At 52.7% G+C, this 20902-nt stretch overlaps 1 protein-coding gene across 8 annotated transcripts in view; it reads left to right on the top strand.

The window, feature by feature from the left end:
- The window catches only part of DCAF6 (DDB1 and CUL4 associated factor 6), a 71452-nt gene extending 56647 nt beyond the window's left edge, over positions 1 to 14805 (top strand). For 5 of the 8 annotated variants that reach the window (XM_053914408.2, XM_045189909.3, XM_053914410.2 and 2 more), the window contains 7 exons: positions 64 to 391; positions 5391 to 5432; positions 8001 to 8139; positions 9616 to 9772; positions 10523 to 10611; positions 12363 to 12468; positions 14350 to 14805. In XM_053914408.2, coding sequence (XP_053770383.1) covers positions 64 to 391; positions 5391 to 5432; positions 8001 to 8139; positions 9616 to 9772; positions 10523 to 10611; positions 12363 to 12468; positions 14350 to 14414 — 926 coding nt within the window. In that variant the 3' untranslated portion in view covers positions 14415 to 14805. The remainder of the gene's footprint in view (positions 1 to 63; positions 392 to 5390; positions 5433 to 8000; positions 8140 to 9615; positions 9773 to 10522; positions 10612 to 12362; positions 12469 to 14349) is intronic. The other 3 variants (XM_053914409.2, XM_024553754.4, XM_024553763.4) reach the window with 1 other exon arrangement.
- Positions 14806 to 20902: the final 6097 nt, after the last annotated feature.

Genomic DNA, 20902 nt, shown 5'->3' with positions numbered 1-20902 from the left:
TGGGAAGTTAGAGTCAGTAACTAAGGCCGCACGTGACCCCGGGACGACTTTGTGTTCTGACAGCACCATCAGACCGGCGCTCGCCTGAGCCCGCAGATTCCTGCGTAGGCGAGAGGGACGAGTTGGACCCCGAGAGTCCGGGTGGGGCTCCGGAAGACGCCACTTTGTGTGAGAGGGGCCGGGGACCAGGAATGCCTGATGGACCCGGCCCCGAGGCCACTGCCTGTCGCGGCAGCCCCAGCCCTGAACATCTGTGTCAGACAGCGGCCATCGGGCCCATACCGCCCGAGGACGCATCAGCCACAGACTCTGCTCTCCAGGACACAGATGACAGTGACGATGACCCAGTCCTGATCCCAGGGGCAAGGTATCGAGCAGGACCTGGTGATAGGTGGGTACATTTTTAATTAACACGACCTGTAAAAAATAGAATTCACAAAGCTTTCTCTGAAGTCATGTAAAAGAGTCTCTCCATTTTGGACAGTGGCTTCCTCTAAGGGCTCCTCAGTCGTGTAAAAGGCACAGAACTCCCCAGACTAGAAATCACGCCACGATGGCACCGGTTCTTTGAGCAGAGTGTGCGGTAAGCGGGGAATCGAGTCTCACAGCTCTGTCTCCCCCACGCTGAGGCCGCGGCTCAGCGTACAGGTCGGGGGCAAGGGGTGTGGAGGACGGCCCCCGGGTTATTTATGAAGTCAGGGTTAGACTTAGCCGTGCACATCCTGGCCTTTATCAGGTGTTTGGACACTTTTACTCTCCTGACCCTGGGTTAGGGTAGTGTGGTAGTAGTTCCCGTTCTGGCAACATTGTGTTCTTCTTTGATTTCTACTAAACTTTAGTAACTTAATTTAGAAAATGAAAAATTGCACCAAGTAACAAATATAACCACAGTGAAGAACTGAACTGCTAACATGGTCACATACTTTTCCCAGACGTCGCTTTATGTGATCACGGGATGTGTTTTATTTTTTAGTAGATACAGCCGGTCTTTGAAAGTGCACTGCGCTCCATACTCTTCAAAACCCGTTTCTACAGTCAGTGCCATCAGACCTCGTGCAAGCTCCGCCCTCTTAGGCACCCTGCCTCCAGTCGGAGTCCTGGTTTCCCCTCTTCCCAGCTACGTTTTCTCATGCAAGCTTCAGTGCCCTTATTTATAAAACGGGGTAGAGTTTATTTGGATTGTACGAGTCGGTCAGTCAGTCACAGGAAGTACGAAGTAGATGACAGCTGGATTAAACCTGCAGGACGCTCTCATGTGGCTGCTCACACAGCAGTAGGAGCGGCGCTGGGGGTGAAGCTGATGGAGGAAAGCGAACATCCTGCCGTTCAGCGAGGCTGCCTTTCCTTCTCTGTCGAAGGACGGTCTGCCTTTAGTAATGGGCCAGGTGTTCGCTTTGCAATGGCGCCCTTTGTACACGGAGAGGAGCTCTCCTGCTCTGGGTTTGCACTTGGAGGGTAATCCCCCATCCTCTCCCTGCCCGCACACATCAGTCTCCAGCATTCTCAGCCTGTATTTTAGACAAGGAGAGCTCCGTTACCCTTCTCTCCATACCCAGAGGGCATCCCTCAGCACATCACCACCCCCGAGGCCTGCACGGGAGGTGACCGCGCATCACGCATTTTGAAAATCAGATGCATGGTCTCCAAAACCCAGGGCGCAGGGCTGGTGTCTGCACGTGGTCAGCTTGCACACACACGGCCTTCCATTACCTGTTGCATAAGTGGACACACGCCCTAATTTTTTTTTCTGTACTTATGTAACAAAAATGATGCTAAGGTCATAATTGAAAGTCAAATTTAAGTATCTACTCTTTTTTTTACAGATATGTTTTCTTTTTAAAGATTTTACTTATTTTTAGAGAGGGGAAGGGAGGGAGAAAGAGAGGGAGAGCAACATCAATGTGTGGTTGCTTCTCGCAGCCCCCTGCTGAGGACCTGGCCCACAACCCAGGCATGTGCCCTGACTGGGAATCGAACTGGTGACCCTTCGGTTCGCAGACTAGCACTTGATCCACTGAGCCACGCCAGCCAGGGCACTATCTGCCTTTTAACAGAATGTACCGTATCACTTTCCAGATTTCTTTGTTTAAATAAGAAGTTATATTTTTGGTAGATAATAGACACTAGCAGAAAGTCCTAAGTATTTGGTATCTTCTATCCAGGCTAATCACACTCTCATGCCAGTCCTGCTTAGTAACCGAGAAAACTGAGAGACTGAGCAGGGTTGTGTATTCTAGGCCTATGGTGAGGTGTGGTTTTTTGTTTTGTCTTTGTCTCTAAGCACAGTGGACACCACCATTGGAAAAGGAGGGCTTGGGGAAGGAGTGGGTCTCAGAGAATCCGAAACGTCTTGAGCTTATATTGTCCTTTCTTTGGAGTTATCATACTACAGGAACTGTCTTTCTGTTGAGCTTTATCATTTCTTTATCATTTTCATAATATTTAGATGATTTACATGTGTGAGGGATTCTCCTAGGGTTTGGCTCTCCCTTTGACTTGGCATCTGCTGGCCTCAGGGACCCCAGAAACCCAGGCACTGAACAAGATGAGCAGAGTGTTGGGGAGCAGACGGTCAGGGGCAAGAGCCGGCCTGGGCTGGCCCCGCGCCGTGTGCTCTGCTGAACTCACATCCTCACACCGACTGCAGACTTCAGGCTGCCTCTGGGCCTGCGCTTGCCTCCCTGCTTTTTTCTCTAAACTAAATATCACACGAGCGTCTGGGTACCCAGTTGAGGTAGTTAGCCCTGTTTTTTCCCATAGGTTATTTTGTTTTAGTTTGTAGAACATAATAGCAAATTTAGTGAAGAGTAACAGGACAGTAAAATTCTTACCCTTAGAAAAAACTCAATTTATTGATGAACAGAGGACAATATATATGCCGCTTACAAGAACCTGGAGAACAATTTGACTAAATTTATGAAATTAAATACAATGTTCTGTGTGTACAAAGACCCACACACGGATGTGGTGCTAAAGTGATTATAATCAGTATTTCATAGTTACTCCAACTTTTCTTTGAAATCTACATTCTTCTCTCCTAGCTATTTACCAAAAATTTGTTATGGAGAAAAACCTTCCTTCTGGCTTTTATCTGAGTAATTTTTAAAGTTCCTGATTTTAGGGGTAGGGTTAAATCTTGAACTACCTGTATAAAATATACTTTCCATATTTCTGCCCCTTTCCAGGGGCTCTTTACCCTGCTACCACATCCCATTTATTTGACTTCTAAATTTGGAGAAATAGCTGTGTTGTGTTTTATTCTAGAGAAAGTTTAAGAAATTTTCCTTTTTAAGAGCAGGAAAAGAATCATTGTAAGTAGACATGTGGTCTTTGAGAATTTGCTTATGAAGGGACAAAAGGTCCCAAAGCTCTGTTGTAAAAGCCACACCTCTTGGCTCTGAGTCTCAGGACACATTTCACACGAGGGCAAAAGTCCCAGCTGAAGGGTGCGCGTCTCAGCGAGGAGGATTCAGTCAAGGTTAGTGTGGTTAGGGCCGAGAAGTGGCCCGAAAATTAAAAACGGTGAAAGTATGGATTTAGATCTGTGCTTGAATTTGTATAAAGAATTACACAGTGATCTCATACATTTTTTTTGCCTCAAATTTAATTTAAAAAAATGAAACCTAAAAAGTTTATAGCTAAGCCATTTTGGACACGCATTTAATAAAAATATCAAAACAGTTCTTTGCAAATGTGGAATAATGATTTCTCTTTCGAGATCTGCATCCTTATAATTTGGTCAGATAAGTGTGCCGTGGCTTTCACTCTTGGGCTGAGATTGAGCATGAGGTGGAAGTGTCTTAGAAAACAAAGGCCTTAACATCTAACACAGCTATTTGTAAACGGGGTGCTCTTCTCATTAACTCCGGCCAGTCTCCGCGCAGACAGAACTGGGACTTTGTACGGCAGAGGCTGTTACGCAGGTACACACTTAGCTGTTGAAAATGTCTGCATTTACCAGTGTGAGAGCTGGTCTCGGCCCGTGGGCCGTGAAGAACAGCTGGCGGATGGCAGGGGTAGGCGCCCGAGCCGTAGTTCGCTGCTCCTCTCTCTCCAGTCGGTCAGTCTTAGGGAAACCGAGTGGGAGTCTGTGGTAAAAGGCCTCGTCTGGCAGACATCCCGAGTTTAAAACTGTGAAATCTATGATCCCCATGCATTAGGTCCCCTTGAACTTGGTCTAGGGCAAGAACATAGAACATGAAAGGGAAACTAAACTGAAGGAAGAACTAATCAAACATACACTTGCTAAGCATGGTACTAGAAAAACCAAGGCACAGAAGTAGTATGTGGTCCCCTGGTGATTTTAGGTGCTGGGTTTAGAAACACACATACACACGGGCCTTGGGACCGGGGAAGGGCAAGGGCTGGCCTCCGTGCGAGGGTTTCCAGGTGCCAGCTGCATCGTGGGGGAAACGGTGGCGGCCTAGCGGGCGCTCTTCCTCCTGGCACACCCCAGAGGTGCTTTGCTCTGAAAAAGGACAGGCATCTGAGTAAGCTTCCTGAAGATGTCCTCAGTCCTCAGTAGTCTCGAATACTTTCGGTTACAGACTCAAAGATTCAAGGTATTAACCCCATGTTGCCTGTTAACGACTTTTAAAAAGTATTTCTTACTTACGTAGAAATTTGTTCGGTTTACCTCCTCTGAAGCCCAAATTCTTCACGTGCTATGAACTGGCCACCATCTGTTTAGTCGTCATTACGATCACTCTCTCAGTGTTTATGAACATTTCAAGTTCATTCTCTATTAAAGGAGATTGCAGAGGAAAAAAAGAGCGATCACAAAGAAGGGACGGGGCCCCTAGGGTATTACAAGCTGTGTTATTGGTCACTTGTGTGGTCTTCTGGTTAGGACAGAGTGTCACCTCGGGGCTTGGCGAGTTACTCCCCAAGGAGAGCTCAGCCTGGGGGCCATGGAGCCCCCATGGGTGGTGTGGATTTGAGTCCCTTCGGGTCCCTCCGCTCTGTAACAGGGTCGGGTTCTAGCCTCTTTAAGGGGCGGGGGTAGGTGGAGGGGACAAGGGGGGTAAGGAGGAGAGGAAGAGACTTTGCTCGGGGCGATGGCGCCCGATGCAGCGAGCCGGTGATGTTTGGTTGAGCTGCGCACTGCAAGCCTGTGTGGTCCTGTGAGCCAGTGTCACCCCCGCACATTTTTTAAAAAAGATAAAAGGAATTAAGTGCCAGGTCTTCCTTCTAATCTGTCTTCAGTGCGTGCTTCTGTCTCCTCCATCTCCTCACACACTCAGTTGAAGGACACCTTCTGTCACGACACCAGAGCGCAAAGGGCAGCGGAGGTTCTGTGGGCCTGCGGGGCGGTGAGGCAGCGCCAACCTGAGCGCTCGGTGCCTGCTTCTGTGGCGTCTGGAGTGACTGTGCTGTGTTCCCTTCACTAGATTTAATGTCAGAGGAACCACAATAGGGGATAGAATAAAGAGGTAATTCAGCGTGCTCCTTCCTTCCTGTTGTTGTTCTTGTTTTTTTATGGTGACTTTGCTAGACGCTGTTTCCCACGGCTAACCCCTTTCCTACTAACGGTTACTACTCCCCGGGGCTGACCGAGCTCGGAAGGGCTCAGCCTTGCAAAGCAGCTTGCTCCGCACGGACCGTCTCTGGCTGCATGCGTGCGTGCATGGGACTGGGCCCAGAGCAGCTTCCTGTGCGTGTGTGTGTGTGACCAGTGTTCACGTCCAGTGTGTCACACGAAGAAGCAGCCACCACCCGAAAGGATGTGCTTTACATGTTGGTCTCTTGCTTTGGATATTTTGTTGAAGAATGCAACTCATGTTTTTTTTGGTTTTTTGTTTTAAACTTGATTGGGGTGACAGCACCTTTTTGTTGTTATTCAAATATATTCCTTTTCCTTGAGATCGGGAATTAAAAATGGACTCGAGTCTAATTCTGCGCATAGTGTAAGATTCTGATTTTTTTTAAAGGAGGCTGTATTCTTATAAATACCTTAATAAGGCCTCATATCAAGATGATACATAACTCGTAAACACTCTGTTATCTGGAGACTAATAACAGGGCACGTTGGGAATTAAATTCGGCGTTCGGGTGGCCCTCTGTCCCATTTTTACCTGCTCAAAGTTCAGTGCGCTGCCAGAATCAACCTGGGACCTGGTTCCAGCAGCACGCGTCTGTTACCTACCGTTCGTTTCTGAAACAAAGTGGAATGGAAGGGACGCAGAAATGAAGTGAGCCCGAAACGGTGGTGGGTAGAAGAGTCCCTTGCAGGGGGCCCAGTCCCATGACGACTCCCGTGTGAGCGTCTCCAGGTTATTTTTGCTTTTATGTTGGTGTTTTCAGGCTGTGTTAACATTAAGGTAGTTTGAAGTAACTTTCTGCAAATTGGTCTACTACCAATTACCACTCTCTAGTGAAATGACAGAAAAATGGAATTTGTTGCAAGGCTTTTTGATTTTCCGGTTTATTTATACCTGTTGTTCCAAGTACCCCAAGCCAGTTTCTGCTCTTGCAGTGGAGACCCCAACTGAAAAACGCGGCGCTGCTTTAAATGAGTTGCAGCAAAGCCAGACCGTTGATGCGGAGGCTGTTGTGAACTCGTCACCAGAGGGAAACAGGAGCAGCAGCGCCGACCCCCCCTTAGAGCGAACGCGAGTAGACTCGTGCTCTGCGCCCCTTCACTGCTTTCTGCTTTCGTGCATGGACGTCGTCTGGGGGGACTTCTAAAGAAAAGGCAGCTTTTTCCTGCCCTGGTTCCTTAATTCGATTTTTTTGTCTTCCACTCACTTTCTTCCTTTTGTGGTTTTAATTCAGCATTTTATGAGTCCATTTTTTGTCCTTCCTTGGTGTAGCAATTACACTTTCTTTTTTGTTTTTACTTCTATTTGTGGTTGCCCAAGAGTTTGCAACATACGTCGACAACTAACCCAAGTCCCCTTTCAAAGAGTGCCGCACCTTTTCACGGGTGGCGTGAGTGCCTTGCCGCAGCAGAGCGCGACTCCTCCTTCCTGCCTCGGTACCGTCACCGCTCACTGCTGCCGGCCACCTGACCTTAGCTGTGAGAAGTTTGCTGGAAAAGACGGCCCTCACTCTCTCTGCCATATGTGAAGCCGTTAGTTGTCTCCTTATTAGTGAGGCTGAGCATCCTTTTATATAGTTAGTAACTGTTCATTTCTTCTGTAATTTTCCTACTCATGTCTAGAAGAACATGATTCTTCTAGTCCTATGATTTTCTGTTACAATGTTCATTCTTCTTACTGATTCATACACTTGTATATCTTGGATTTTTCATTTATATAATGTCAGAATGCAGTGTTTTAAATATTCAAGCTAACAGACTTATTATGCACTCTCATGGGTTAGGACAAGCTTCTGCTAATAAGTCGAGCGGTCTGAACAGAGCCCCTTCCTTACCCCTCAGCCCCTGCTCTGCCATTGGCCGCTCTCCGGAGAGGAGCTGCCTCACCGGGCCGGTCTGCTCTTCCCTGGGGAGTCCGCACAGAGCAGACTCTCTTGGAAGGTCTTCGTCTGTGGCACGTGTGACCATACTCATGTCCTTGACTCATCCGCCCTTCGCTGGGAACATCTTTAAACAGAATCTCAAAACATAAGTTTATCCATTGCTCTTTCCTTTGGCTTCCCTTCATGCCTTTACGTTTCCTGGTGTGGAGAGGAGGAGAGACGGCATTGGCTAGGGCCTGTTTCATTTGTGGTGACCTGCACAGGAATCTGTCTGAATTACGGTCTTACCGAGCCGCCCTTTGAAACTCAGCGTGCCGCATGCTGCCCCTCTACTGTCCCCACCGGGAGCAAATCGCTCCGTGACCTCCTCACTAAAACACTGTGTTCTCATAACTCGACTAGTCCGACGGGCCCCCCTGCTATGTCTGCCTCGGGTCGCTGCCAGGGGGGTGCCTCACCGAGACCACGTGCACTTGACATAGTTCCTAGACCTCTGACTCGAACACGCATCGCTTCATTCCGCAGTGGCTTGTGAGTGTCGTTCACTTGTTTCTTTTCTTTTCATGTGGAATTCACAGACGCTCTGCTGTTGCCCGCATTCAGGAGTTCTTCCGGCGGAGGAAAGAGAGGAAGGAAATGGAAGAGCTGGATACTCTGAACATTAGAAGGCCGCTGGTGAAGATGGTGTATAAGGGCCACCGCAACTCCAGGACAATGGTACCCAGTGCCCTTGGCACTCTTCGCAGAGTGCGCGGTTTCACCACGCCTGTGTTTTTGCATAACCGTCTTGCTCCCAGGTTGCCAGTGGTCCCAGCATTACCTTGTGGCGCCTTCACATCTGCCCTTGACCCAAGCATGGTTTTTCTAGTCCTGTGATGGAGCATGAAGACCATTAGCTTTTCCAGGGACTAGTGTGGGATTTTCAACATTTTAGCTTGTACGAGCGACCAGGGCTGCTTGTTCGCCCTCTCACACTTGCTGTGTGCCTTGCTACTAGGTGGTTTTAAGTCACAGTAGTTCTGGCTCTTTCTGGAGAGAAAGATTTGACGGCGTGAAACCCAGACTCACTGATGCGCAGCATAGTCAGGGTGCTCTCACCATCACCCGCTGAGATTGACAAGTGAAGGTCTGGTCTGGTCATTGTGCTCTCTGGACTTCAGCGTCCTCGTGGAGTAAACAGAACAGACCCGATGGTGTCTAAGACCTTTCCGAGCTCGGACAGCCCACAGGTCCGCAGGCCCGCGCTGGCTGGTCACGCACTAAGGGGCTCTAGTGGGGTGACCAGTGTGTGCAGGGACTGTTACTCTGAACCACTTACAGCTACAAAGTGCTGTTCTTGTCCAATCGCTGAGTGTCCAAAACGTGTCTCCAGAGTCGGTTTACACCTGCTTTCTTCGAGGTTTGGGTGAACAGTTACTTAAGGGTAGGGAAATAATAAGCTCTCTATAGAAATCATTGGTAGTAACGATTTATCATTCAAGAAAGAATACCATTGTCCCTAGAAGTAAGCAGCTTACATTTCTTGCATTTTGCTGGGTAAAATTTTGGAGGAAAATAATTAGGGGCTGGAATGAAATAAAAAGAAGTCGAGTAAATAAAATAATAGGTCCAAGTAACAACAAAACTGGCTCCCCTCCTTTGCTTTGCCAAAAAAAGAGCAAAGTAGCAGCTGCAGAGGACATGACTGAAAAAAGGCAGATCTGGAGTCCAGAGACTTGGAGGGCTCCTTTGCACGCATCCATCGGAAATGTCATCCCAGCCGCTCCAGTATGCCACGCCCTCTGTCTCATTGCCTCAGAGAAGCCCGCCTGTCTGTAGCTCTCCTGCTCACTCATGGGAGCTTCAGAGAGCTGAGAAAGCGATCGGGACTTTGTGTTATACTGTCAGAAGCTCAGAAGTCCCATCCGTTCATTCAGCAGTTACTAATTTAGCACCTACTGTGTGCTAAGAACTGTTTCAGACGCATAAACACAACAGCATGGAACCAAACAGTCTGTGTGCTCGCCAGGGACTGGCCACTACTGAGAGCCGTGTTCCCCTGCCCCAAACCCCTGTTGTGAGTTGAAGATACTAGAAGACAAGGAAGCTCTTTAATTCTTATTTTCTCAGCCAATAATACATATTTAGAATAAATGTTTATTTAAATAACTTGGATTTGAATTTCCTTATACTTTCCTCTTTGTAACCCCTCAGATAAAAGAAGCCAATTTCTGGGGTGCTAACTTTGTGATGAGTGGTTCCGACTGTGGCCACATCTTCATCTGGGACCGGCACACTGCTGAGCACCTGATGCTGCTGGAAGCTGACAACCACGTGGTGAACTGCCTGCAGCCTCATCCGTTCGACCCAAGTGAGAGGACCAGGGCTGGGAATCATGAGTGTGGCCCGTCAGCCCCGCTGGTGTTCCAGTTGTTAACACGAGAATAGTCCGAATCACCCTAGTGGGCAGCCGCTGGCATCAGTCAGGCTCTGCTGGGGTGTAAAACAAACACAGCCTGCTCTTGGCAGGAAGCGTGGGGAGGTCAGTTAAAGAGTGTGTGCTCCCGCCAGTTCCTCTGAGCTGGGTGAACTCCTCGCTGATTATCCAAATGGAACTTCCAAAGGTGCACTGGGTGGCTCTTGCTTTCCATTGGGAATTGCCCATGTGTCTCATAAAACAGCAGCGTATACGAAGGAACTTCGAGTCCTTCAAGATGGTCTTAAAATTGTATTCCAGGGTCACTTTTAGGAAATCTTCAAAATAATATTCTCGGTTAACAGACGTATCCGTACAGTTTCCACTTCAGCTCACTTGCGCTGCATGTGTACACACAGTAGGTCCTCACTGGACGCTGTGGATGGGGTCGGTGACTTGAAGCGAAACAGCGTATTCAAAACCAGTTTCACCCTGAGCACATTGTTACCATCAAGACTCAATGTGCCTGTGGCATCTGGTCGGTGTCACAATGAAGTGGCGTGACATATTGGAGGCCCTGCTGCATATGCACAGGAATGTGCACACCTGCACATGCACGCATGTGCAACACGTGTGTACACGCACCCGCCTTGAAGACGTGGCATGTGGTCTGAGTTGAGGGTGACTCGTACGTTTTCTTTCCAGTCCTGGCCTCATCTGGCATCGACTATGACATAAAGATCTGGTCCCCGCTGGAGGAGTCGAGGATTTTCAACCGAAAACTTGCTGACGAAGTAAGATGTGTATTACACGTATCAGAGCCCACTTTACGTTGTTCCCGAAAGGCTTTCCTAAGAGGCTTCAGAGCAGCCCCTCATTGGTGGGAGCCTAAAACAAGGTCCTGCTGTTAAGGAGGTCAACTTTGAAAAAGGAAAAATTAAGATAAAAACATGCCTCCAATACTAGAGGTAAAAATCAAACTAGTATTTTGCTAATTCGAAGGCTGAGTGTTAGTAATACCAGAGTGTCTTGGAGTTTGAGAAAAATAGGTTGACACTCTGTTCTATTGCGGCAAAGAGTCATTAAAAAAACACCATCCTTTTGATACAGAGCCCGGCAGAAGTAGCGCCTGTGTGAGCGTGCCTGGGAGGGGACATGGATGTCTCGTGTGAGACGGACGGCACTCTGAGCACGTCACCTAAAATGTCACACGGTGCGCTGGAGTGCGATACTATGTTACAGAGTCACGTGCTTATGATTTTGTAGTAAGAAACTGGGCACGGACTGCCAGCGCATAGCCGGGGCGCTGTTTGTGCCCGACGCTGTGGTTTTCCGCGCCGTCTCCCATCACCACAGACCAGCGGGCAGCAAACGGGTGACGGGAATCCTTTCCTTTGTTAACGGTATTTTAAGGTTCCCTCAGCTTCCTGTTAAGTCAGCGGTTTTCCAGCCGAGCTCTGTGAGGTTCCAGCTCCTCTGTGGAATCAGGATAGGAAAGTGGACGATCGGCCTTTCCTTCAGCCCGGGTTCTCACCTGTGGGTCTCCATGGGCAGTTTCTCATGCTAACAGGTGTCCACTGTGTTAATTGGCTGCCGACTGCTGAGCTCCGGGGGGTGGGGAGTGCAGCTCGGGGCTGCTTCTCCCTCTGGACAAGTAAATCACGAGGGCCTGTTGCTCAGGTCGGGACATGATGGGTAAAGCAGAGCCCTTCAGAGTAGGGTGGACAGCGGAGCACGGTCCCCACATGGAGTCCACTCCTGTGACTGACTCTGGCCCACAGCACCGGGTGTGTGGGGTTACAAAGGCAAGCCCCGCGCTCGGAGCTCGTGGGCGAGAGGAAAGACAGAGGTCACCTGGACAGCTAGCACGCGTGTGGCCAGTGACTGAGACGTCCGCACAGCGTGAGCAAGCCCGTAGGGAGGAACAGCTGCACTTGGGGACGGAGTGGACGGGGTGGGGACGTCCTCAGCGAGGATGTGGATGTCACCAGGACCGAGTTTACAGGCAGACGGGGGTGCCAGGGAGCCCTTCGGACAGAAGGGCTGGCGTGTCCCACATTGTTCGAAGGCACTGGAAACGCCCGTGCACAGAGACCTGCAGTGTGTGTGCAAAAGGCGCTCAGTAGACGAGAAGCTCATCTGGGGACAGACAGTCGGGGCTCCTCGGGGACCCAGTGAACGGAGTGGTGGTGTCCTTCCCGGGGCGGCCCGCGGGCGCACTTGTGTTTGCTGAGGCTTCCCTTCCCTCCCCGCACTCTGTGCTTCCTACTGCCCTTGCCCCTTTGCCCGTGGTTATACCGTGGGTCCCATCTCTGATGTGACCGCAGCCAGACGGGGCCCATGTCCTCTTGTCCCAACAAGGAGCGTTCCCTGCCTCGCTCTTGTGCGCTGAGAGCGACCGTTTAGCACTGAGAAGCCTCGGTGGGGAGTGTAGTGTGGGCAGCAGGCACAGAGGCCAAGGGGCTGCTCTCTCACCACCCTCCCGGCCTGCGGGGGACGGTGTGTCACCCCCAGGCCTTTGATGTGTGGCTGTGCTCGCCCACAGGTCATCACCCGCAATGAGCTGATGCTGGAGGAGACCCGGAACACCATCACAGTGCCCGCCTCCTTCATGCTGCGGATGCTGGCCTCGCTGAACCACATCAGAGCCGGTGAGGGCCGTCCTGTTCCTGGGGCGGCGGTTGTGGGCGGGAAACACGCTGCAGTTGGAGACCTGAGTGGCGGGACTAAGGCGGCTTTCACCTAAAACTTCCAGCTGCTCTGCTTTTCCCAGGGAGGCTCCTGCCAGGAACCCCGGTGTCACCGTCAGCACCCTCTAGTGGTCCCTTTGCTCAAAATCAGTGTGGCCCCCACGAAAAGAAATGCGGCCTGCTAGGGTTGAGACAGACACCGCTGTGTTTCATCAGTACTCTTGTTCTGGGTGATAGACTGAGGTTCAGGGCCTCAGATAACACAGAACACAAAGATTCTAATATTCAAGAAGGAATTCAATAATCTGTGTACCAAACAACAAAAAGTTCAGTACCCTTCATAACCAAAATGTGTTTACCAAACAGGTGTTCGTCACTGTCCCCCAATCTCATAAATCAAACGTCTTCACACGTGGGGATCACCTCCCAGTCAGTAAGGACAGTGACAAGCATTTGTAGAGTTCCTGTTGGGCGCCGGGCACGGACCGGTCACGTCACAGGTCCAGCCTCACTGGGCTCCAACCCCCACCAAGTGGGTTTGCAGTGACTTACCCCAGGCCGCACCGTGGGTCAGGGTGAAGCCCGAGTTTGGAATGAGCTTCCAGGCCCTTGCTCCCCTGGACCTGGACTCTGCGGTGGGGACACGCTCAGGTTGTGCACATGAGCTGCAGGCCTCGGGCTCGTCTGCTTCCCTCGCTCACTCCAGCACTCGCTCCTCCCACTCCCCCGCCCCGGGCCTCTCTGAATGCGGGCTTTGTCAGACTCCTCCCACCTCAGCACCTTCCTGACCGTGCTGTCCCCTCCTGTCCTTCCCCTCAGGCTGCCTGACCTCGGAGGGGTCAGTGGGCACGTTGACTCCTCTGTAGATGATGAAGCCTCAGCTTCCATCTGCGCTCGCGGATGAGTGTGTCTAGCTGCAGCATTTTCCATGTTCCCATGGGGACACGTGTCTGTGGCAGAAATGCTGTCGCCTCCTCCATGTGCCCCAGTGTAGCGAGTAAAACCCACTCATTCGTGGAGGAGATCCCTGAAGTCCAGGGCTAAGCCCTGAGGATGTAAGAGGAAAAGAAGCCGGGGCCCCACCCAGGGGCCCTCAGTCCAGTCTGCAGGAAGGCGAGCACGCGCACTGTCCCTGTGGCGAGGGTCAGTGTGGGTGCCCCGAGGCGAGCTGGCCTGCGGAGGAAGGCGCTCAGAGTCCCGTGGGCTGCGAGTCGGGCAGGCCGGGAAAGCTTCCCAAAGGGGACAGTGGCCGTGTTGAGATGGGAGCAGAGGAGCGGCAGGCACCAGTCATGGTGGCAGGAGGGGATGGCTGTGCTGGCGACCTGCTCGCAGCTCTGTGCCCTGAGCCTTCGTCCAGGTGACCTCAGGGGTGGCAAAATGTCTGTCACTGCCACCCTGGTACCTCACCTCTTAGCACAGCGCCCGGCACAGACAGCGGAGACTTCATTTTAAAAACCTTAGATTACACAGACCCTCGAGGATGGGCTGGGTGCCTGCACAGCCCCCCTCTCACCGAGCCCCCCGACCCCCAACACCGGTGCCCTCCGTAGGTCCCGGACTCCCAGGGACAGTCGGAGCCACCGCTCAGTGCATTGGGATCTATAGGCTTTTAAAACGTTTGTGTTCAGAACTACATGCGTGTTTGACGTTGATAGTGCTGTTTCCTTTACTTTCTAAACTCTCCCTCTGGAGGCAGACGGTAACTTAGCCACGCACAGCGTGAACTGATTTTGACATGGTGACGTGTGGGGTTACCTGCATTTTAAGTGGGAGGCATTGGCGATCCCCGCAGCTGTAACCCTGCGAGTGCGTCTTTCGTGAGTCTTCCCCGGTGTTTTCCAGACCGGCTGGAGGGCGACCGATCGGAGGGCTCCGGTCAGGAGAATGACAACGAGGACGAGGAGTAAGCAACTCGGAGTGGCCGGCACTTAACGTGTTGAAATTTGTATAAGACGTTTATTATATTTTTTCTTTACAGAGCTTCAGTGCAATTTTAAGGTTATGGTTTTTGGAGTCTCCCCTTTTGGGGGACAGCCTGGCGTTGGTGTGGATTGATTGTGTGCATGAACTTGGGAGAGTGTGTCAGACAAACCCAGCAGGTGTCCAGCCCTAGTTGCGTGTGAGAGCCGTGCTAGCCTCGAAGTGCAATACCCCTCACCTCCAGGCGGGGGAGCCGGATCGACATTGGAGAGCAATTCTCGTGTAGTGACAATGTTGATTCAAATAAATTTCTACACTTGCCATTTGCATGTTGTTGCTTTCTGATTAAAGAAGCTGGTTGTTTTAAGATCTCCTGAATTTGACTTTGTATTCAATGCCTTGTCACCCTGACCCACTTTTCCCGTCTGTTCTGTAACATAAGACTGTCTCTATTCTTTTCTAGATTTAAGAATCTTTTCTGTTTTGACTTGTGTGTGATAGAATCGCATAGGAGAGCTTTTTCCCCATCTCATTCCAAAGCCCTTTCCCTTCACCTCCAATCATCACCTTAGTGCTTGTGGACCCTCCCTACGCAAGGGCGGGACTTAGGCATCCTGCAGAGCTCAGGGGTCACCAGCAGCACCAGCTGGTGCTGTCGGCTCCAGCTCCCCATCTCCAGACTCCAGCGAGACTTCAGCTGGGAGTTGTGACCACCTGTCTCCTCATTCCTGGGCTCCCTCAACTCCAGTGTGCAACTCCACTCAAGCTGCCTGCCGCGGCCCCTGCCCCACAGGTTAACGACCTGGCTCTGCTCCGGCAGCCGTAAGCCTTCACCACCCTCCCTGCCCACTCTTAACTTGTCATCCCTCTCCCCCGCTGGGCCGAGAGGACTCAGGTGTAGCTGAGCAGAGGAACCCTCTCTGACTTCTCCCAGGATCGCTCCTCCTGAGGTGGCTGCCCGCCCAGGGAGTCCTGCTGCAGAGGGGACAAGCGGGCTGTGTGCAGAGAGGAAGTCCCTCTTCAGTTGGCTCAGTGGTGTCAGCTGGACTTCCACAGCTGACGCTGGCCCTGGGCAGGCCCACCTGTCTCCATGAGAGAAGGCGGTGAGTGGGCCAAGGGGAGGGATTCGAGCTTCAGCCAAACGGATACAGATGGCTTTCAGGAAGTGCAAGGGTCTTAGCCTCTGGTTCCCAGTTATGTGACCTGCTGACACCACCTTGTCTGGGCGCCTGTTCCATCTCTTCTAAGGGGCAGGGTGGGGGTGCGATTCCCATTTGTAGCATCTACATCCCAGGAGGGGCCCGTGAAACCACAGAGGATGAGGAGCCTTGCAGAGTAACCGAAAAGTCGCTTCTTCTGCCGAAACCAAGCAGTCCTGGATGCTGTAGAGAGGTGGTGGGGAGCCCACGGCACAAAGGCCACTGGAGGACTCCGTGGGGTCAGGAGAAACGGGCAGGAGAAGCGACAGGAAGAAATCCACCGGGTACATGCACCCTCTGGGGCAGGGTGCCACAGGGAGGGGCGGGCAGAAGGCACGTGGGAACTCTGAACTTCCTGCTCAGTTTTGCCGGAGAACCAAAAACTTCTCTAAAGCTGTCATTTCTCTTTTAAATGGTATTTGTCAAAGGAATTAGGTCTCCTCCTCTCAGCGATTTTGCAGAGTCTGGGGTTGTGTGTTACGGGGGAACCAAGGGGCAGAAAGAGTGTTCTGGAGGCAGGTTAGCAGGTCCTGGCTGTGGTTCAGAGGGTATTGTTGGGGGGCCCCAGGAAGTCAAAGACTGGACCCTGGACCTTGCCCCCACCCCGCCAAAGGACCGTGACTTCAGTGGTGGCAGGCAAGGGGCTCGGGGAGGTTTGGCATCTCAGTGACGATCACCACATGCCCTCGACTTTGGTGCTGGGGTGGGCGCACCAGCTGGGAAAACTCTGGGTGAGGAGTGTTTGCATTCCACAACCTTCCGTGAGTCTCGCTGTCTTTGGGGAATTTTGGAAACACATGGTTGGATGTGCCCGGATGGCTGTGGTACGGAGCCCCCAGCCCCCCACTTCTGCAACAGGCGGCCCTCCTCCATCTTCCGCTAGGACCAGAAAGTCCACAAGTCCAAGGACAAACGCAGTTTCCACAGACCAGATATTTAATCAGGTAAACAAAACTACTCTAAACACACTTTTACTTGTTTATAAATACTGATTTACAGTAATCCTAAACATTTTTCTTAGCTTCAGAAAAATCCAAAACTTAAGTGAAATGTGTTTCAGGATTAGCTTGTCATTGTTTTGTTTGAAGGTGGGTTTTTAACTGCTTTGCCTCCGGGGCTTCATCGCCACAACACAGCAAACCATCCCTCGTGCAGGATCAGGATCCTGGGGACATCCTATGACTGGTGACAGTTGAAAAGGGTGGTGTCAAAAGGAAAAACAAGTGGCCTCTTATTCCCAAGCTGCTGACAGGGCTCAGGCACCTGCTCTCCGGGGAACTGACCCGCCCTGCATCCCATGTCCCCAAAGCAGTGCTGAGCAAAATGGTGCTCATGGGGCTGTGCTTTGTGTCCTTCCCAGGGAGTCCAGCCGCGCTCCTTGGGCCTGCCGTTTTTGTAGGGCTGGCGAGCAGGCACCAGTCTCCCAAGTGCCTCGGTTTACAATACAGTAGCGCTTCCTACCGGGTAAAACCCAGCTGGCCCAGCTTCCAACAATGAGGACTTTTCACCCAGCCTCGTCCATTGTCCTCAGCTGCAGAGCTGGCTCCTCCTCCATCACATGGCCAAGACTGGGTGTTTGGCCTCGACGCCGGCTTAGTGTACTTGGGGACAACCCCTTCACTCCCTAGGCTCCCTGGGTTCTGTGTGTCTATCCCCAACCCAGGAGGGATGTCAGGCTCCGCCCCCTTTTGTGGTCAAAGTACCACTGTGCTCACTGCCACTTCCCTTTGCTCCGGGTGAAAATGGTGCTTAGTTTCCTCCTGTCCCCCACAGTTCATCTGGGACTTTGCACACACTGGGGACAGCGGCTTGGACTCCGGTCCCCACACTGCCTCTTCCTCAGAGTGGAGAACCCGAGAATCTGCAGTCCCTGTCCCTGCAGGACCCAGACTGCGTCTCAGGGAGTGTGCCTCTTCTGGGCCGGGAGGCCAAGCTAGTGCCGTGCCGTACCGGGGGCTCAGCCCGGGCCCCAGGGCACAGCATCTGTGACAGCCGCTTTGTGCCCCTTTAGCCCTCGGGAGCTCCCAGCACCAGGCCCCCTTCCTCCCCACACCCCTTCATTCCCACCAGCTTTCAACACCTCTCCCCAAGGATAACAGTATCTTGGGTCCCTGGGATACAGGGACAAGACACCCACCTACACTCACAGACAAGAGACTGCAGGGGCTCAGTGCCTCTGTGTACAAGCACAGTGCTGGGTGAGTGACCCACGTCACCTCCCAAGGGGAGGCCCTGCATCTTGAGTCCCCATACAGAAACGGGACAAAACCTCATCTTACAAAAGTGAAAACCAGTGCGGGGAGATGAACTGACCCAAGAACACCTAGCTCAGCAATGGGGACCGTGGCGTGGGTGCAGACCTGGAACTCAGCCCAGCAGAGGCTGCCCTGCTCCCGGGACTCCTGCACCAACCTGGAATGAGCATGCAGCAGGCACTCGGACGTCTCAACCGGCAAGCACACAGGAGGCACTCAGGACATGCTGGGCCCCTGCCGCACCCTCTTGTAGCCACCTTGCCCTCAGTCCCTTCCAGCAGGGTGGTGGGCCCAGGGCGGGGCACTTGGGGGCAGTGTACCTGGGCTCGTCCAGACACACATCCCTAATGTGCAGGGGGGACACAGTCAAATGGGAAAATACTCCTGCAGGTGCACGGAACAGGCCAAGACCTCTCGCTGCATCTGTCCCCCTCCGGTCGCCCCCGCCCTACTCCCCTGGCCGACTGCAAATGCCACTTAGTGACCACATGGCAGCCCCTTCCTTCAATGATAAATGATGTTGGCACCTGGTGGCCCTAGTCTTGGTCCTCAGCCGCACCTCACGGCAGTCACTGAGCGTCTCATAGCTGAGCAGGGGCAGAGCCTGCCTCCCCAGTGAGGTTTCTAATGTAAGCCAGCGGGGTGGTCCTTCCAAAGCTGAGGACCTAAGTGGAGAGCAGTCCCCAGCAAGAACTTCGGGGGCATCCTTAGCGCTTCCCACTGCTGCCACCTAGTGTCTAAGGTGCTTAACTGCAGCCTTCCCAGGCCGGGGAGAAGGCTGCACTGCGTGCTATGGGGTTCCCAGGCTTCTGGGTCACCACAGCCCCCAGCCCTGGTACTGGGGGCACAGCACAGGGACCTGTCAGGCGGCAATCTCAGTCAAAGCAGCCAAGGTGGGCAACAGTCCTAAACATGGTCCTGTCAAAACCAAGAGACCCAGGAAGGTTTGTTTCTAAGTGGACAAGAGGCCAAATATCCCACCTGCCACGGTGCATGCAGTCCCTCAGGGAGGTGTCGGGAGCGTGTGGGGGTCTGGGTTTCGTGCGTACACTGGGGTTTCGACCTGCACCAAGGACAGGTGTCCTCAAAAATGCCTCAGAAGCTTCAGAGTGTGTGATTCCCCCACTCCTCCTCCCATCCACCTCCTGCTTCCTCCCTCTCTCCCTTTCCCAGACGGAACTGGCAACTTTGCGTTCCCAATTATGCAAAATGTGGTTCTCGCTGCCAAACACCCTCCAAGGCTTGGCTCAAACTGCCACCTCCCTGGAGCTACCCCCCGCCCACACAGCTGGAGGCAGTCACCTCCCCTCTGTCATGGGTACTTGACTTGGCCATTTACAGCATCAGTGTCCCTGGTCTCTCCCTGAATTGAGTGGAAATGCGTCCCGTCACCGCTCACAGGCCGGGCTTGGTGCTCTGCACCGTGCAGGTGCAGGGGCTGGTGGGCAAATGAGTGGATGGACCTCAGTAGGAGAAAAGGAGACAGCGAGTCCTCTTGCAAGGTACGGTTTCTAGATAAGCTCAGTCATCTGATCTAGTAAGTCCCCGCCCATTTGGGCGACACCTGTGGGGACCTGGGGTCTCAGGACCCTTAGAACTCAGCCCAGCCCAGGGGATGCACTCTCCAACCCCGGGCTTCCGAGAACCACTGGCTGCCCTCAGAAAGGCCTCACCGGGGGTTATTCCCATCTGCAAAAGGCCTCCGCCCAGCCCCGCCCCCGAGCATGCCAGCTGAGCAGGAATAGGTCCATTTGTGACCTACACAAGTGCTGGGAACACACACAGAGACAAATGCTCCCCGACTGAGCAGAGCCTGCCGCTGAAGCCACCTCTGCTCTAGAATAGCCCTCTACTCCTTCCCCCTCCCACCCAGAGCCTGCCCAGTGCCAGGTACCTGGCTGGCCTGGAGAAGTTGTCAGTGAGTGTGACCAATGTGAAGGTGGCAAGCCCCCAGCTCTCAGCCAAGGTCTTCGCAAACTGCAGACCAGGGGCCAGCCAACCACTGTGTTTACACAGCAAAAAAAGAAACCACCTCTCCGGAGCCGGCTGACCCCGACGCCCACACCATGCTCAGGAGCCGCTGCTGGGCAGACACAGCTGGTCCCCTTTGCTGACCACCTGGGCCTTGGAGGGCTGGGCAGCTGCTACCCTTGGCTCACTTGGTCACCTAGGTGGGGGGGCCGGCACAGGTGGTTTCCCCACGTCACCAGGCCACCGCTCCAGGCCCCACATCACTGCTGTCCCAGCTCCGAGGGGAGGGGGCAGAGGTATAACCCCAAGAATCCACTCCACCTGGGAGGGGGCATCTCTTCCTTCACTGTCTCATCTTGGAGGGCAGAGTCTGAACAGACCAGCCAGGGAGTCCGCACAGCTGTGCCTGCAACCTCTAAACGCACCTTCGAAACCACACTCGGAAGCTGTACAACGTTGGTCTGTGGGTCTCCACCCGCCCCCCCCAGTCTCTACCTGACAGAGAGCATCAAAGGTCACAGGTGAAAATGACCTTGGAGACCATTCAATCTGATGCTCCACTCCCACATCCCATCTTCCCACTCAGAGAGGTGATAGGAATGCCCAGGTGACCTAAGAAGGGGCGGAGCCAGGAGGGGGCGCGTAGGTGGTGACTCCAGGCCTAGCAAGGCTGCTATTCTGCCTTATCTCCTGTCAATCAAGCATTACGCACCGAGTCCCTCAGATGAGGTTTTCCAAGGAAAAGGGGTTCCTCTAACGGTGACAGTCTCTCCATCTACCTCCTGACCAGCTGGCACCGCAGCTGCGTCCAGGCTTGGTAAGTCTGTGTCCTAACCAAACATGTTTTTTTTAAATTCTGGAAAGGAAGCACCTGGTACCTGCTCCTTCCTCCTGTCTTTGATAGTGGTTTCTCCCTTCTTTTGAAAGAGCAAAGAATCAGTGAGCAGGGAGGAGGCCTGTGACTGCCTGGGGTCACCAGCAGGTGGCTCCACCGAGGCGAGGTCACAACCAGCGCTGAGGCGTGGAAACTGGACGTGGGGGCTGTGCTGC

This window comes from Desmodus rotundus, chromosome 12 (genome assembly GCF_022682495.2).
Source record: "Desmodus rotundus isolate HL8 chromosome 12, HLdesRot8A.1, whole genome shotgun sequence".
Classification (NCBI taxonomy): Eukaryota; Metazoa; Chordata; class Mammalia; order Chiroptera; family Phyllostomidae; genus Desmodus; species Desmodus rotundus.
Note: the sequence above shows the minus strand (reverse complement) of the source record. Positions and strands in the feature narration are given on the sequence as shown.